Raw genomic sequence first — 18766 nt, 5'->3', positions numbered from 1 at the left:
GACACCCTTTCGCAACCTGAATTATTTTCGTATACAGATGCAAAAAAATCTTCGTCTTTGCCTTCGTAACCTGGATTTTTCGTACGTAGGGACTTTTGTATGACTGTACGTATTACCAAAAAAAATTGTAGAGTCCAGGGCCCCTAGCAAAATTTTTATGGGGGCAAAACCCCCCAAAATTGCTATTTTTTGCAATTTTGCATTATATGCATTATATACAAAATTGTAGTATATTAAATTGCCTTTCTAATGATTTATAATGATGCTTACTTTGTGGTATTAGTATATTAAATTGCCTTTCTAATGATTTATAATGATGCTTGCTTTGTGGTATTAGTATATTAAAATTGCCTTTCTAATGATTTATAATTATGTTTTACTTTGTGGTATTAGTATAGCACTTATGATTAGATAAATGGTTGATGTTAAAATCATGATAATGCATTTTCCCCTAATTTTGTCTTTCAAATTTTTTAATGGGCATTTTCTGAAAACAGCTTTGCCGCTCTATTAATATATAAAATTGTCTGTATAATGGTGTAAAATGATGTATATTTTACTCACTTCATGAAGGTGGCTCTGCACAATTTTGAAAATTTTCCCAATGAAGTTCTAAAAGTTCGCTACTTTCGGGTTTGATTTATGAGATAAATCTTAGTTTTCCGCACTTGAAATAACAATTGATATGAATAAGATGATAGTAGTAATTTTGACCATAGCTAATTCTTAGATTAGAAATTGTCTCATTTGCTATGGCCCGACCTGACCCAGCCATAGCAGGTTTTTCAAATGCTTAAAAATTAAAAATGCTTTTTGATGAAAAACTACTTTTTTCTTTGTAGATGAATAAATTGTATATGCAGTGGTGTAAACCATTGTATATATTGTGTCCAATTAGTAGGCTATGTATATGTCTGGTGAAATTTGGAAGGTTACTGAAATGCACAATTTTGCACATTGGCAAAAGTGACTAGATTTTCAGTTTCATAGGTAAACTGCTTCTGAATTTCACCAGACATATAATACATAGCCTACTAATTGGGTACAATTTGGTATATACACCTGTACACCATTGTGTATACAATTTATTCATCTATGAAGAAAAAAGTTGTTTTTCATTAAAATGCATTTTAATTTTTAGGCATTTGAAAAAATGTTACGGCTAGGTGAGGTTGGGCCATAAGACGATTTCCAATCTAAAAATTTGCTATGGTGAAAATGACTATCTTCTTATTCATGTCAATTGTTATTTCAAGTGTGGAAAACGTTTTTTTAGGCATTTGAAAAAATGTTATGGCTTGGTGAGGTTGGGCCATAGAAAATAAGACTATTTCTAATCTAAAAATTTGCTATGGTGAAAATGACTATCTTCTTATTCATCTCATATCGAACATGAAAGTAGCGCACTTATGGAACTTCATTGGGAATATTTTCAAAATTGTGCAGTACCACTTAAACAAATTGGAATAAAATATACAATATTATACACCATTATACATACAATTAGAAAGACAATGTTATATAACAATTGTGCAGCAAAGTTTCTTAGGATTGCCCATTTAAAAAAATGTTGAATGACAAAATTTGGAAAAAAATGCATTTTCAGGTTTTTAACATCAACCTTTGTTGCATCATAGGTGCTATACTAATACGACAAAGTAAACCTCATTTTGTTTATGATAATGTTTTTGATAAAATACATCTTACGAGTATAACTAAATGTAAAAAAAAGAAATAAAAAATGTGAGTTTAGGGGGTTTTGCCCCTCTTAAGAATTTTGCTAGGGGGGCCTGGATTTTTAGGTATTTTTTGGTAATACTAGGGACCTATCAGAACACATTGGTGAAGGAATTATTTGGTTACAAATTATTTCCCAGTTTGTCCCTTAGATTACTTATCTATATGTAGTTTAATTTGGAACCCTTTTCAAAGCATACCACCTTCACAAATTGAGTAATATTATTATACACCATTATATAGAAAATTTGTTATATTTTAATGGTGCAACAAAAATGTTTTCAGAAAATACCCATTCAAAAAGTTAAATGACAAAATTCAGAAAAAATGCATTTTCAGGGTTTTAATATCAACCTTTGTTGAATCATAGGTACTATACTAACAAAGCAAAGTATACATCATTATATATCATTAGAAAGGTAGTTTTATCTACTTTAATATATAATAATGTATATAAATAATGCTCTTGATGAAATGCATAGGTTAGGATTATAATGCGAAAATGTAAAAAAAATAGCAATTTCGGAGGGATTTGACCCCCTAAAAATTTTGCTAGGAACCCTGGACATTAGGGTTTTATTTGGTAATGCTAGGGACCTATCAGAACACATTGGTGAAGGAATTATTTGGGTAAAAATTGTTTTCCTGGTTCAACCGTTAATTCCCTTCCTATGCAGGCAACATGGACGTGTACACCTTCCCCTATTCAATCAACTAAGAGGAGGGTCATCAACAGGCTGTTCATCTCTCAGAGGCTGAGAATGACTCTAATAGCCACAAGGTGGCCCCAAGCAGAATGGCGTGTGGATCTCTTCCACCCACTAGTGAATGTACCATGAGAACTTCCTGTTACTCCTATGTTGCTGAAACAGGAACACAACAGGCAGCCATCAGGTAGTAGCTTCTCTCCAACTTCACAGGTAGAGGATATCAAGCAGCTCCTCGGAAGAAAAAACTTTTTGGAGGAAGCTGCAGCAGACAACTCCAACCACCTCAGACCATGATCCCTCTGGATATTTAGAGGAAAGTAGAAGGTCTTCCATTGTTGGTGTAGTGGTAGGGGTCTTAATCACCTCAAATGACCATAAGGGAAGTAGAAGATTTTCTTATCTTCCTGCAGCAGGAGAAGGCCATTTCCATGACAACAATCAAGGGATACACTGCCACCCTTGCTCAGGTGTTCAGACCAAGAGGCATAGATCTTTCAGCCTCCTAGGAACTGTCAGCCATGGTGAAGCATTTCAAAAAGAGCTCTACCCCACATGAATTAAAAACCCCCAAGTAGGATGGGACCAAGGTCCTTGCCACCCTGAGACTGCTGCCCTATAAGCCCTTTGAGAAGATATCAGACTGGGACTAGGCTCTCAAGACAGTCTTTCTACTATCCTTGGCATCAGCCAAATTAGTAGAATTGTACATGCCCTGTCTCACGTTCCTCCTGGAATTCTTATACCCTGAGTCCTGCGGCCTAAGACCCAAACTTTGATGGTTTCTGTATCCCTTCATCCCCTCCTTGAAGGACTTTGTTGGGGCTGATAAAGATGAAATGTTACTCTGCCCAGTGAGGTCCTTGAGACTTTTCATGAGTACAAGCTAAGAGAAAAGGGAGATTTTGCAAAATAACATCTCCCGCTGGTTGAGGGAAGTGATTGTCTGGGCATATGAGACTAATCACAACGATGACCCCCTGCCAATCAAAGTGAGGGCCCACATCAGAGGGATCGAACCCTCAGTAGCTGTAAGAACCACTCAGTCCTCCAGGTCCTTAGAGCAGGGGTCTAGAAGGGGTCACATTTCACCATCTTCTATCTCAGGGACTTGAGCACACAAGTCCTAGGACACTTTAACCTTGGGGCTAGTAGTGGTGGCCCAACAGATGATGTAAGGATGTCGAGCAATGTGGGAGCTCCAACCAAGGATATCACATTTGTCATGGAGGCATTTGTGAGTAGTACATGCAACACATGTCCTTATTCCATGCATGGTTGTTACCAGAAGGTTGGTAGGTTACAGAGAGACTTATCGAGGAGCCAGAAAGGTCAATTACCTTCCAATTAACTTGTAGGGATGCACCTAACTGGTAACCTTTTGAGAGATCAACCTCCCGCCTCCAAACAAGGCTTCGTATATGAAAGATTAGGTTCGTATTTGTGTCAGAACAAATACCAAATTATAAAGTAATTTGTATTTTTCCCTAACAAACAAATCTATGCTTTTATATGTAGAGCCAGTCCCTGGTTATCGATGGGTTCCGTTCCCTACAGCATGTTGATAACTGAAAGTCACTGATAATAGCGCCAAACCCTGGTTATCGGCACCAAGCCTCGGTTATCGGCGCCAATAAGCGGTGGTCGGCTGCAGAAATTCTGTTACCATTGTTGTTAGACAACTGCCATAAAACTTGATTGTCAATAACCAAGGATTGCCTGTATAAGTTCATCCTCCTCTGACACCTTGTGAGTTTACACAATGGAGGAGTCAGGACCTAGATTTGTATGTTAAGAAAAATACTAATTACTTTAGTATTTGCTATATTTGAAGAGCAGTTTGCAATAGGACTCATTTTCCACTTTACCAAGAAGTTGGTAATGGATTTAAATTATAACAATTGAAAGAAGTTATGATAAATTGAAACTCGATAGGATTTTTTAAAATGATAGTGCTAAATCTAAACAATTTAGGATTTCTATGAAATTTAGTAGTAGTATAATGTAATTTAAGGGGATGATTTTTTTTTGTATCAATGAATTAATCCATATATGATATAAGACTTGATAGCATTTTAGCTAAATTAATACCTCAAATGCCAATGTAGATTTTTTGACATGTGAATCCAAAATTACTATCAGCTTTATTAATTGGTAAGATTTTGCATAGCTTTGATTTTTTAATGTAAATTGATAATACTGTACTTGTGAAAGCATTTAATTTGGTGATTATTTCAACATTAATGGTTTTGATGCTGGAAGAGCACACTGTGAAAATTTGAGGAATTCTTTAGCATAAATTTAAATTTTTTATCACAATGCAACTATACTTTCATAAGGACTCCGTGCGAAAGACTCCTGTAACACAAGATGACGATGATGAGGACGAAGACGATGATGAGGATGATGGAGATCTTTCAAAGTATGACATATGGGGAGATGCTGTTGATGAAAATGATGATTCTAAAAATGACAAGGTAAATAATAGATGTAATGTACCATATATTTCTGCGTATAAGACTACCTTTAAATCCTAAAATTCGCTCCCAGAAATTGGGGGTCATCTATTTACCTTTTTTAACTGTTTCTTTAAAAATCAAACCCTTGAATTCTAAGATGTGTATCGGTAGGCTAGCCTCAGCCTCGATGCTGTAGCCTAACCACCAACATACATGAAGATTCACATTATGAAATAAACTGATAATACAGGTAATAAAACCATTTTAATATTATATATTATTGGTATATCTTCATAACAAATAGCCTATCAGAGGATTATTTCTAAATCGATGAAACAAACTTTTATCTGTACAATCCCAGCTGAGAAAATTTAAACATCGAGTTACAGTTGCACTCACAGCAGCCTTCCTCTTTCGGTAACCTTTTAGAAATTTCAATGATAGTGTAATTACGGTAGTAATAACATTAATGATAACATAATATTCATGTTTCATTAAAAGTTTCTCATACATATCTCAAGATTGATCACATGTGCCACCATCATCATGGGATTTTAGTTTGGTTCTGGCGAGTCGACTATGGCTTCATTACGTTCCATGGCATTTTAAAATGATTTTATAACTATATTTTCAAGCTCCCCCATGTTTTTATAACAAAATTGCAGCAAACATCAAGTGAGGCAGCATGCACAGCTGTTTGTAGCTGTTTAGAACAATTCAGTCATATGAACGATAATTTTATGCGATAATTATCGCTCATTATTGTATTGTTATTGGTGGTTGTTTGAGAATGGCGATGAAACCAAAACAATGGTTTCCCTTTTAGGCAACGTATGTATGATATAGCATCAGCTTTTTAAAACCAAACTTTGATAATTTACAAAAGGAACATAGCTCTAAATTAACCCTCTTACGCCGATTGGACGTATTAAACGTCGAGTCAAAATGTCTCCCGTATGCCGATTGGACGTATCATACGTCGACTCAAAAAAGTTTTTTTTTTAAATTCGCGTAAAAATACTTATAGGCCTACCAGCCGAAAACTTTTGAATCACGCGCCTTGTAGGGATGCTGGGAGTTTTTTTTCACTGATCAAAGGCGTTGTTCGGTTTACAATCGCTAACGCAGGCGCGCAAGCGCGAATTTCTTTCTTATCGCACTAAAAAGTATCAGTGACACATCTCAAAAATTATTTCGTCACTTTGACATAATTTTTGCACCATTTTAAATTATCCGATACATGGAGTATTATATATGAAAATGTGTGCAATTTCATGTAGAATACAAACAAAAAATATTCATGATTGTAGCTTTTATCAGTTTTGAAATATTTTCATATAAATAACGTTAAGTGCAAAAATTTCAACCTTCGGTCAACTTTGACTCTACCAAGATGGTCGAGAAAACGCAATTATGTAAGCTAAAACTTCCGAATTATTCTAGTAATATTCAATCATTTGCTTCATTTTGCAACAAATTGGACGTCTCTAGCACAATATTTTGATTTATGGTGAATTTATGAAAAAACTTTTTCCTTACGTCCGCGCGGTAACTCTTCCGATAAATTTTTTCGTACGATTATCCTAATGTTTGCACCATTTTAAATTTACCGTTACATAAAGTTTTATATATGGAAATGTGTGCAATTTCATGCAAAATACAACTAAAAACAACCCATGGTTGTAGCTTTTATCAGTTTTGAAATATTTTCATATAAATATCGTTAAGTGCAAAAATTTCAACTTTCGGTCAACTTTGACTCTACCGAAATGGTCGAAAAATGCAATTGTAAGCTAAAACTCTTATATTCTAGTAATATTCAATCATTTACCTTCATTTTGCAACGAACTAGAAGTCTCTAGCACAATATTTTGATTTATGGGGAATTTATGAAAAAAAAAAAAAATTTTCCTTACGTCGGCGCGGTAACTCTTCCGAAAAAATAAGAATTTTTTTCGTGCGATTGTCGAAATGTTTGCACCATTTAAAATTAGCTGTTACTAAAGTTTTATATATGAAAATGTGCGCAATTTCATGTAGAATACAACTAAAAATGATTGAAGGTTGTATCTTTTCTCTTTTTTTGAAATATTTGCATATAAATCACAAAATAAATAGAAAAAAAACCACGTTCGGTCAAATTTGACTCTACCAGAAATAGTTAGAAAAACGCAATTGTAGCTAAAAAAATAAAACTCTTTCAATCTAGTAATATACAGTCATTTATCTTCATTTTGAAACAAATTCAAAGTGTCTAACACAATATTTAGATTTATGGTGAATTTAAAAAAAAAAAAACTTTCTTTCCCTCCCTCCGCGCGCCGATTCCCGGGCGAAAAATCTCCGAAATACGTACGTCGCATTATCCTAATATTTGCTCCTTTTCATATTAGCTGTTTTATAGAGTTTCTTATATGAAAATGTGCGCAAAATCATGAAGAATACAACAAAAAATAATTGAAGGTTGTAGCTTCTCTCATTTCCGAAATATTTGCCTATAAATAAATATATATATAAAAGTTTTGACATTCGGTCAACTTTAACTCGTCCGAAATGGTCAAAATCTGCAATTCTAATCTAAAAATCTTACAGTATTGTAATATTCAATAATTTTCCTTCATTTTTAAACAAATTGGAAGTCTCTAGAACAATATTTAGATTTACGGTGAATTTTTGAAAAAACATTTTTTTACGTCCGCGCGTTACAAATTCGTGCATCATTTTGTGATAATATATTTTCGGTGTTGCTTTTATCTTTTTACAATGTATTATATATCAAAATGATTGCAATTTAGTGTACAATACAACGAAAAAGAAAGTAACTCGTTAGCTTTAACCGTGTTTTGCACAGCGCGATTTGAATACAATTATGGATTAATTTTTTTTTTCTGCTACCATATATCGCATTATTTACATATTATAATGATATTTTTTTTCATTTCTGATGGTTGTATACTAAACTTCAGGCAATGACAAAAAAAGGAGCCAAAAATGAATTCTTAATCTTCAAAACTCAGCTCGCTGTGATTTTTTGAAAAAATTATTTTTTCCGCTTTTGCGCTCACTCCAAACCCGCTTCGGCATACGGGAGAGGTTTTGATTTTTAGGGCTTTGGCGTAAGAGGGTTAAGTTCCATTCAGCAACTAAAGACAGTGATGATATTGGTAAAATGCAATCAGCTGATTTCTTTAAGGTTGTAAACAAAACCAGAATGCAAATGGCACACCATCGCTCTGTTCATTTATTGTAATACGATAGTATATACAATATGATTATAGTAAAACAAGTTCTATTAAAATTATCATTACAGTGTTTCCCCCGTAATTGCGGGGGATGGGTGGGTACCAGACACCCACGCGAATAGTTCGAACCTGCAAATAGTTGGAACTTCCCATTAAAAATTTTTTACATCTGCCTATCTTAAAAGTTCAAATACCAAATGTATGCTTAAAGTATCATCTTACATCAAATATACCTTGAATTGGTATTATTAATATCATGTCAAAGTCTTCTGAAACATTTTACCATTAGAAATATATAAACAGACAATAACAGAGAGAGAGAGAATTACTCCTTACGATATCAAAAGATTGAAATGAACCTCTATAGGCAACACTTCTTCCCCTCCCATAAATACATATATCTTTTCCAGAGAAGAGAGATAGAGAGGGCTGAACAAGTATCTATTTGTCTGTTTATCACATTGCTTTTGCTGGAGAGGAGAGATATAAAAGAAGGCAAGAAATAGAAATGCCAAATGTATACCTTATGTAACATCCTACTTCAAATTTACGTTCAATTATTATCAAATTACTGTATTAATCTTAGATATTGTATTAATATAATTTCAGAGTAATCTTAAACATTAGTACCCTTAAAGGTATATATGTAGAGAGAGTTGTCCTTACAGTATTTAAAAGGGTGAAATGGAAAGATTATTGTTTATTGTATTTAAAATACTCACATATGAATTTTGTAATTACAGTTATAGTATTATTATTATACATATATACATATTATAGTATTATTATTGGAAAATATAAATAATAAACTTATTACATACATGTACCATAAATATGATCTCATCTCGGTGAGAGAGAGAGAGAGAGAGAGAGAGAGAGAGAGAGAGAGAGAGAGAGAGAGAGAGAGAGAAACCATTAAATTCAGTGACCATTATATGGCATTGTTCCTCTCCCCCTGTCACAATACTTGACATATTTGACACATCCCGAGCTGGAGCTTCTCTGGAGTGGAGAGAAGGAAATGGATACAGAGAAAGACGAAGGGAAGAATTTTCATTTGAAATAACAGTTATATTATTATTATTTTATTATTATTGTTTTTTTTTTTTTTTTTTTTTTTTTTTTTTTTTTTTTTTTTTTTTTTTGTTTTTTTTTTTTTTTTTTTTTTTTTTTTTTTTTTTTTTTTGTTCTCTCTATCACAGTCCTCCAATTCGACTGGGTGGGGTATTTATAGTGTGGGGTTCCGGGTTGCATCCTGCCTCCTTAGGAGTCCATCACTTCTTTTCTTTACTATGTGTGCCGTTTCTAGGATCACACTCTTCTGCATGAGTCCTGGAGCTACTTCAGCCTCTAGTTTTCTAGATTCCTTTTCAGGGATCGTGGATCGTGCCTAGTGCTCCTATGATTATGGGTACGATTTCCACTGGCATATCCCATATCCTTCTTATTTTTTTTTCTATTTTCAGATCTTGATACTTATCCATTTTTTCCTCTCTTTCTCTTCAACTCTGGTGTCCCATGGTATTGCGACATCAATGAGTGATACTTTCTTCTTGACTTTGTCAATCAACGTCACGTCTGGTCTGTTTGCACGTATCACCCTATCTTTTCTGATACCATAGTCCCAGAGGATCTTTGCCTGATCGTTTTCTATCACTCCCTCAGGTTGGTGCTCGTACCACTTATTACTGCAAGGTAGCTGATGTTTCTTGCACAGGCTCCAGTGGAGGGCTTTTGCCACTGAATCATGCCTCTTTTTGTACTGGTTCTGTGCAAGTGCCGGGCATTCACTTGCTATGTGGTTTATGGTTTCATTTTTCGTATTGCACTTCCTACATATGGGAGAGATGTTATTTCCGTCTATCGTACTTTGAACATATCTGGTTCTTAGGGCCTGATCTTGTGCCGCTGTTATCATTCCTTCAGTTTCCTTCTTTAGCTCTCCCCTCTGTAGCCATTGCCAATTGTCATCGCTGGCTAGTTCTTTAGTCTGTCTCATGTATTGTCCGTGCATTGGTTTGCTGTGCCAGCCCTCTGTTCTTTCTGTCTTTCTCCTGTCTGTATATTTCTGGATCTTCGTCTACTTTTATTAGTCCTTCTTCCCATGCACTCTTTAGCCACTCGTCTTCACTGGTTTTCAGATTTGCCCCAGTGCTCTGTTTTCGATGTTAACGCAGTCCTCTATACGTAGTATTCTCTCCCTCCTTCCTTTCGTGCTATGTATAGTCTGTCCGTATTTGCTCTTGGGTGTAGTGCTTTGTGTATTGTCATATGTTTCATGGTTTTCTGATCTATGCTGCGGAGTTCTGCCTTCGTCCATTCCACTATTCCTGCACTGTATCTGATTACTGGCATTGCCCGTGTGTTTATGGCTTTTATCATATTTCCGGCGTTGAGTTTTGACTTGAGTATCGCCTTGAGTCTCTGCATATATTCTTTCCTGATCGTGTCCTTCATCTCTTGGTGTTTTATATCTCCTCCTTCCATTATTCCCAGGTATTTGTATCCTGTCTCATCGATGTTACGATGTGTTTGATGTTGCTCCCATCTGGTAGCTTTATCCCTTCAGTTCTCGTTACTTTGCCTTGTTGTATGTTGACTAAGGCACATTTTTCTATTCCAAACTCCATCCTGATGTTCCCAGATACAATCCTTACAGTCTGGATTAGGGTATCTATTTCCTTGATGCTCTTACCATACAGCTTGATGTCGTCCATGAACATCAGATGGTTGATTCTGTTGCCTCTTTTCTTGAGTTGGTACCCAGCATCCATCTTCTGTAGTACTTTTGTCATGGGAATCATGGCTACTACGAAGAGTAGTGGGGACAGTGAGTCGCCCTGGAAGATCCCTCTCCTGATATTAACCTCTGCTAGTCTTATTCCAGAGCTTGTAAGTATTGTATTCCAGTTGCGCATTGTATTTTTGAGGAAGCTGATGGTATTTTCCTCTGCCCCATATATTTTCAGGCATTCTATTAGCCATGTGTGTGGTATCATGTCGAAGGCTTTCTTATAGTCTATCCTTATTATTTTTATTATTATTATTATTATTATTATTATTATTATTATTGTTATTTTGTTTTATTTTATTTTATTTTTTTATTTTTTATTTTTTTATTTTTTTTGCTCTATCACAGTCCTCTAATTCGACTGGGTGGTATTTATAGTGTGGGGATCCGGGTTGCATCCTGCCTCCTTAGGAGTCCATCACTTTTCTTACTATGTGCGCCGTTTCTAGGATCACACTCTTCTGTATGAGTCCTGGAGCTACTTCAGCCTCTAGTTTTTCCAGATTCCTTTTCAGGGATCTTGGGATTGTGCCTAGTGTTCCTATGATTATGGGTACAATTTCCACTGGCATATCCCATATCCTTCTTATTTCTTTTTTCAGGTCTTGATACTTATCCATTTTTTCCCTTTCTTTCTCTTCAACTCTGGTGTCCCATGGTATTGTGACATCAGTGAGTGATACTTTCTTCTTGATTTTGTCGATCAACGTCACGTCTTGTCTATTTGCACGTATCACCCTATCTTTTCTGATACCATAGTCCCAGAGGATCTTTACCTGATCGTTTTCTATCACTCCCTCAGGTTGGTGCTCGTACCACTTATTACTGCAAGGTAGCTGGTGTTTCTTGCACAGGCTCCAGTGGAGGGCTTTTGCTACTGAATCATGCCTCTTTTTGTACTGGTTCTGTGTAAGTGCCGGGCATTCGCTTGCTATGTGGTTTATGGTTTCATTTTTTGTATTGCACTTCCTACATATGGGAGAGATGTTATTTCCATCTATCGTTCTTTGGACATATTTGGTTCTTAGGGCCTGATCTTGTGCCGCTGTTATCATTCCTTCAGTTTCCTTCTTGAGCTCTCCCCTCAGTAGCCATTGCCACGTGTCAACGCTGGCTAGTTCTTTAGTCTGTCTCATGTATTGTCCGTGCATTGGTTTGTTATGCCATTCCTCTGTTCTGCTTGTCTTTCTCCTGTCTCTGTATATTTCTGGGTCTTCGTCTACTTTTATCAGTCCTTCTTCCCATGCACTCTTTAGCCACTCATCTTCACTGGTCTTCATATATTGCCCCAGTGCTCTGTTCTCGATGTTTGATGCAGTCCTCTGGTGCTTAGTAGTCCTCTCCCTCCTTCCTTTCATGTTATGTATAGTCTGTCCGTATTTGCTCTTGGGTGTAGTGCTTTGTGTATTGTCATATGTTTCCTCGTTTTCTGGTCTATGCTGCGAAGTTGTGCCTTCGTCCATCACTTTCCTCCTGTGCTGTATCTGATTACTGGCACTGCCCATGTGTTTATGGCTTTTATCATATTTCCGGCGTTGAGTTTTGACTTGAGTATCGCCTTGAGTCTCTGCATATATTCTTTCCTGATCGTGTCCTTCATCTCTTGATGTTTTATCCCCTCCTTCCATTATTCCCAGGTAATTGTATCCCGTCTCATCTATGTGTTTGATGTTGGTTCCATTCTGGTAGCTTTATCCCTTCAGTCCTTGTTACTTTGCCCTTTTGTATGTTGACTAAGGCACATTTTTCTATTCCAAACTCCATCCTGGTGTCCCCAGATACAATCCTTACAGTCTGGATTAGGGTATCTATTTCCTTGATGTTCTTACCATACAGCTTAATATCGTCCATGAACATCAGATGGTTGATTTTGTTGCCTCTTTTCTTGAGTTGGTACCCACCCGGCATCCATCTTCTGTAGTACTTTTGTCATGGGAATCATGGCTACTACGAAGAGTAGTGGGGACAGTGAGTCGCCCTGGAAGATCCCTCTCCTGATATTAACCTCTGCTAGTCTTATTCCAGAGCTTGTAAGTATTGTATTCCAGTTGCGCATTGTATTTTGGGAGGAAGCTGATGGTATTTTCCTCTGCCCCATATATTTTCAGGCATTCTATTAGCCATGTGTGTGGTATCATGTCGAAGGCTTTCTTATAGTCTATCCATGCCATGCTTAGGTTGGTTTTCCTTCTACTGTTCTTCATTACCATTTTGTCTATCAGGAGCTGGTCTTTTGTGCCCCTACACTTCCTTCTGCAGCCTTTCTGTTGGTGGGGGATGGTGTTTGTCTCCTCTAGGTAGTTGTATAGCCTTTCACTGATGATACCTGTTAGTAACTTCCACATTATTGGTAGGCAGGTGATAGGCCTGTAGTTACTGGCTATATTTCCCTTACTCTTGTCTTTTTGTACTAAGGATGTTCGTCCTGTGGTCATCCATTTGGGCGCATGGTGATTTGTGATACAATGCTGGAGATGTTCTGCTATTCTTGGGTGTAGGGCCTTGAAGTTTTTGAGCCAGTATCCATGGACTTCATTGGGACCTGGGGCTTTCCAGTTGGGCATTTTTTTTAGTTGGTTTCTGACTGTGTCTGTCGTGATGTCAGTGAATCTTTGTTTTGTTCTCCCTGTTTCTTCAGCCTTGACTTCCTGGAGCCATGTTGCATGTTTGTTGTGTGATACCGGATTGCTCCAGATGTTTTCCCAGAGTCTCTTACTTGGTTCGGCTTCAGGAATTTCTTGGTGGTTGTCTTCCCCTCTTAGATGGCTGTATAGTCTTCTGGTTGGTTCTGCATAGTTTTGTTGGTATCCCTTATTCCTGTTCTTGTATCGTTGGATCTTATGTGCTTTGGCCTTAAGCCTCTGTTTTACATCTTCTATTGTGTTGTTTAGTCCCATCTCGTGTACTTTGTATTTCTCGTTCAGTTCCTCCCTTGTTTTCTTGCTTCTTAGCCTTTTTTCTTCCATCTCTTTCAGTTTACTCTAGTCAGATCTCATCACCATGATTTGCTTTTCCAGGCGCCTTTTCCAAGGCGGTTGCTGTTTTGGTTTCTGTTGGGTTGGTTGTGCTGGTGGTGTTGGTGTTCGTATCCCCATCAGTTCTGCTACTAGTCTTGCTCATGCATATGTCAAGTTATTTGTTTCTGTGATACTGGTGGTGTGTATTAGTCTCATTATATCATTGACCTCACTTGTTTTCTCCCTTAATTTCTTGGTTTTGTAGGCTTTCAAGGAGGGGATCTTTGTTCTCTCTGTATCTGGCTTCATCCATTGTCTGATCTTTTCTACCCATTCCGTCCTGTCTGTTACTCCGTCGGTGTTTCTTTGTATGTCGTTGTTTGATACCTCATCATCCTTGTCGTCATCTGTGGCATCGTCTCTCAGTTCGTCTTCTTGTAATTTGTTGTCGTGCATAATTTCCCTTTCCAATTCCTCTTTTGCTGTTGGGGAGAGCCAGTTCTTTTTCTTCATGTTCCTTAGTTGGTCTGCCAGTCTCTTCTCTCATTCCAGATGTTGATCAACCTTCTATATCCTCTCTATTTCCTTATTTTCTTCTCTGGTCCATTTCTTCCTCTGGTTTGCTTCTGTAGCTCCAGTCTCTGGTTGTTGGTTACTGTCGTTGTGGTGGTCAGTTGCTGGATGATGACCTCCAAGTACCTGACCGTCTTCCCCCTCAATTGGGCTGAATACCTGGCTGTTGGACGAAGCTCCTCTGTTGCCAGAGGTTCCATTTACATCTTTGTCGTTTAATCCTTCATTTCTTTCCGTCATTGCTGAGTTTTGCTATTTAACCCATAGTTGGACCCTACCCCATCAGGAATAGGTTCTCATTTACAGCTGAGTAGACTGAGAAAATTATGGTAAAGATCCTTTCCCAAGGAATCTATGCCGAGGAGAGCGGTCACCCATCCAACGACTGACCAGCCCCAATGTTGCTTAACCAGTCAATTGACGGCCTAACCCACTCTGCCACGGCGCCACAAAATAATTATAATTATTATTATTATTATTATTATTATTATTATTTGAAAATATTAATAAACACATACATCTACCATAAAAATTCTCTCATCTCAGTAAGAGAGAGGAGTTAATCCTTACATAAGTGCAATAGAAAGGTTATTTTTATTTTAAAATACTCCACACATGAATTTTGTTATTATTATTATTATTATTTTTTTTTTTTTTTTGCTCTATCACAGTCCTCCAATTCGACAGGGTGGTATTTATAGTGTGGGGTTAAATAGCAAAAACTCAGCAATGATGGAAAGAAATGATGGAATAAACAACGACAACGACGTAAATGGAACCGTCTGGCAACAGAGGAGCTTCGTCCGGCAACCAGGTATTCAACCCAATTGTATGGAAGACGGTCAGGTACTTGGAGGTCGTCATCCAGCAACTGATCACCACAACGACAGTAATGAACAGCCTGAGATTGGAGCTACAGAGGCAAAAAGGAAGAAATGGACAAGAGAAGAAAATAAGGAAATATGGAGATGCTACATCAGAAGCAACCCGACGGAGAGAGGATATTAGAAGAAGATTGGTCAACATCTGGAATGAGAGGAATAACACCCCCCAAACAGAGCAGAGGCTGGCAGGACCAAGTAAGGAACATAAAGAAAAAGAACTGGCTCTCCCCAACAGAAAGAGAAGAACTGGAAAGGGAAATGTCACACGACAACGAATTACACGGAAGACGAACTGAGAGACGATGCCACAGAAGACGACAGGGAGGATGAGGTATCAAACAACGACACACGAAGAAACACCAACGAAGTAACAGAGAGGACGGAATGGGTAGAAAAGATTAGACAATGGATGGAGCCAGATACAGAGAGAACAAAGATCCCCTCCATGAAAGCCTACAACAACAAGAAATTAAGGGAGAAAACAAGTGAGGTCAATGAAATAATGGGCCTAATACACACCACCAGTATCACAGAAACAAATAACTTGACATATGCAGGAGCAAGATTAGTAGCAGAACTGATGGGGATTCGAACACCAACACCACCGTCACAACCAACCCAGCAGAAACCAAAACAGCAACCTCCTTGGAAAAGGCGCCTGGAAAAGCAAATCATGGTGATGAGATCTGACTTGAGTAAACTGAAAGAGATGGCAGAAAAAAGGCTAAGAAGCAAGAAAACAAGGGAGGAACTCGAGAAATACAAAGTACAAGAGAGGGGACTAAACAACACAATAGAAGATGTAAAACAGAGGCTTAGGCCAAAGCACACAAGATCCAACGGTACATGAACAGGAATAAGGGATACCAACAGAACAAACTATTCGGAACCAACCAGAAAAGACTATACAGCCAACTAAGAGGGGAAGACAACCACCCAGACATTCCTGAAGCCGAATCAAGTAAGAGACTCTGGGAAAACATATGGAGCAATCCGGTATCACACAACAAACATGCAACATGGCTCCAGGAAGTCAAGGAAGAAGAAACAGGGAGAATAAAACAAAGATTCACAGACATCACGACAGACACAGTCAGACACCAACTAAAGAAAATGCCAAACTGGAAAGCCCCAGGTCCCGATGAAGTCCATGGATACTGGCTCAAAAACTTCAAGGCCCTACACCCACGAATAGCAGAACAACTCCAGCATTGTATCTCAAATCACCAAGCACCCAAATGGATGACCACAGGAAGAACATCCTTAGTACAAAAATAATAATAATAATTATTATTATTATTATTATTATTATTATTATTATTATTATTATTATTATTATTATTATTATTATTTTTAGAGAATAGAAAGAGTGAGAGAGACGGAGAGTTTATCTCTATTCTCTCAGAAAATACTTCTAACACTTCCTGTGTGGCAAGAGAGAGAGAGAGAGAGAGAGAGAGAGAGAGAGAGAGAGAGAGAGAGAGAGAGAGAGAGAGAGAGAGAGAGAGTTATCCTTATTTAAAAGAGTGAAATGGATAGATTCTTTTATTTCTTTAAAATACTATCACATAATATGAATTTTGTAATTGCAGTAATACGTATTCTTATTATATTATTTGAAAGTATTAATAAAAATATAGTACATATACTATAAAAATTATCTCGCCTCAGTAAGAGAGTTTGACAGTTTTAGTACCTGGAGTTAGAGAGATAAGACTGGGATTTCCTTCATTCTTACATAATTTTTAAAAATTTATCAACAAAAATCTTACTAATTTGCTATAGTATATTCTTTAATGAATTGATAATATTGCTGTTTACATTAATATCAATATTTGAATATAGTAAATAGTTTATTTATCATGCAAAAGACATACATCTCTGTGAGAGAGAGAGAGAGAGAGAGAGAGAAGAGAATTATGGTTATTATGTGATATTTAATTTTATTTAACTTAATAATACAGGCAGCCCACGGTTAACGGCGCAATCGCTCAACGGCGAATCGGAAGGTTTTACGGCGGTAGTCAAAAATATTAATTTTAAAAAATAAGGCATTTTAATGGTATCTTTACGGCACAATTTTCAGTTAACAGCACCGCTAGCGCTGTTGTCTAATGAGTTCATACATTTGTAGAAATGCAATTCAGACCATAAAGGTTATGCAAATTATATTAACAAATTTTATGGAGAGTTAATACGTAGGTATTAGGGTAAAATATATGCCTCTGACGCTGTTCTATGCCGAAAATATTGAGTTACATAAGTGCAAATTTAGCTGTGGATGTGTCGATTTATAAATGTTCATGCTTTTGTTTAAAATGTGTATGAAAATGTATTACGTGTAAGGTATTTTTATTTCTGCACAGAAATATGATACAAGGCAGCTTTGAAACTGTCCTTCACGTTATCAAATACGATGTTTTTTCAAGTTCGTTCTTTTATGCCGCCGTCTGCCGCTCTTCCGAAAATATCTTTTCTATAAATCCTTTAAAAAGTTATACATTATTTCACTGTATCCAAGAATATTGTATGTATTCTCATATTATTGTATTTTAAAATACTACGGCAAATTTAAGCCAGTATTCCACAGATCGGCCAATGTTGTGGTTTGAAATCAGCTGATGAATACGAGTGTTTCACCATAACGCAATTCTGAGCGAATGCTCTTGCTTCTAGTTAGCATAAACAAATATCTAGATACTTGACTTAGATGAGACAAAGTTAGTTTCCTTATACAACGTGTTTTTAGGTGGAAATATTTATTGAATATGTCTCGTTGTGAATGTGAACTACTTTTTTTTTTCGTTAACAGATTACATTGGCGGCATGTTTATTGCGTAAAAAATTACGTGATTCCGTTCGCAATAATCCTTTATATCATCGTAATACGAACGTTTACGTTATTTATCTTATATCGGCGTTGAAACCAACAGTAAAATGTGTTCTTTCAAGCACAGTAGTTTTGATTGAAAATGATTTTATCCCAATTTTATCTACGGTTGTGTTTTGATGGCATACGTTTATTGCAGTTTTATCCTTGTTGCCGATGTACGATAATACAGTGGTACCCCGTATTCGTGGGGGATGCGTACCAGACCCCCCCGCGAATAGTTAGAATCCGCGAATGTTTGGAACCCCTATAAAAACGCTAAAAACAGCCTATTTTGTTAGTTAAAACTTAAGAAAAACCACTAAAAATTTTCATACTTGGTTTTTTTAATAGTTTTATCACAAAAAGTGCATTTTATGATGAAATTGATAACAAAAACCAGGAATTTGTTGATATTTCTCATAGAAAAATAACGTGAATGCGCAAATTTTCCGCGAATAATGCAGGGAAACGTTCCCGAGAGAAATCCGCGAATGTGTGAGTCCGCGAATCCGGAGAACGCGAATACGGGGGGTCCACTGTAGTC

General features: G+C 36.8%; 1 protein-coding gene across 8 annotated transcripts in view; it reads left to right on the top strand.

The window, feature by feature from the left end:
- Nucleotides 1–18766, top strand: part of LOC135197822 (zinc finger Ran-binding domain-containing protein 2-like) — a 210659-nt gene that overhangs the window by 81626 nt on the left and 110267 nt on the right. For all 8 annotated transcript variants that reach the window (XR_010310667.1, XR_010310668.1, XM_064224964.1 and 5 more), the window contains one exon: nt 4784–4921. Coding sequence is in view for 6 of the 8 variants with exons in the window: in XM_064224964.1 (XP_064081034.1) it covers nt 4784–4921 (138 nt within the window). In the remaining 2 variants the exon portion in view is untranslated. The remainder of the gene's footprint in view (nt 1–4783; nt 4922–18766) is intronic.

Source organism: Macrobrachium nipponense, chromosome 21, assembly GCF_015104395.2.
Source record: "Macrobrachium nipponense isolate FS-2020 chromosome 21, ASM1510439v2, whole genome shotgun sequence".
Lineage (NCBI taxonomy): Eukaryota > Metazoa > Arthropoda > Malacostraca > Decapoda > Palaemonidae > Macrobrachium > Macrobrachium nipponense.
This window is presented reverse-complemented; position numbering and strand designations above follow the sequence as displayed.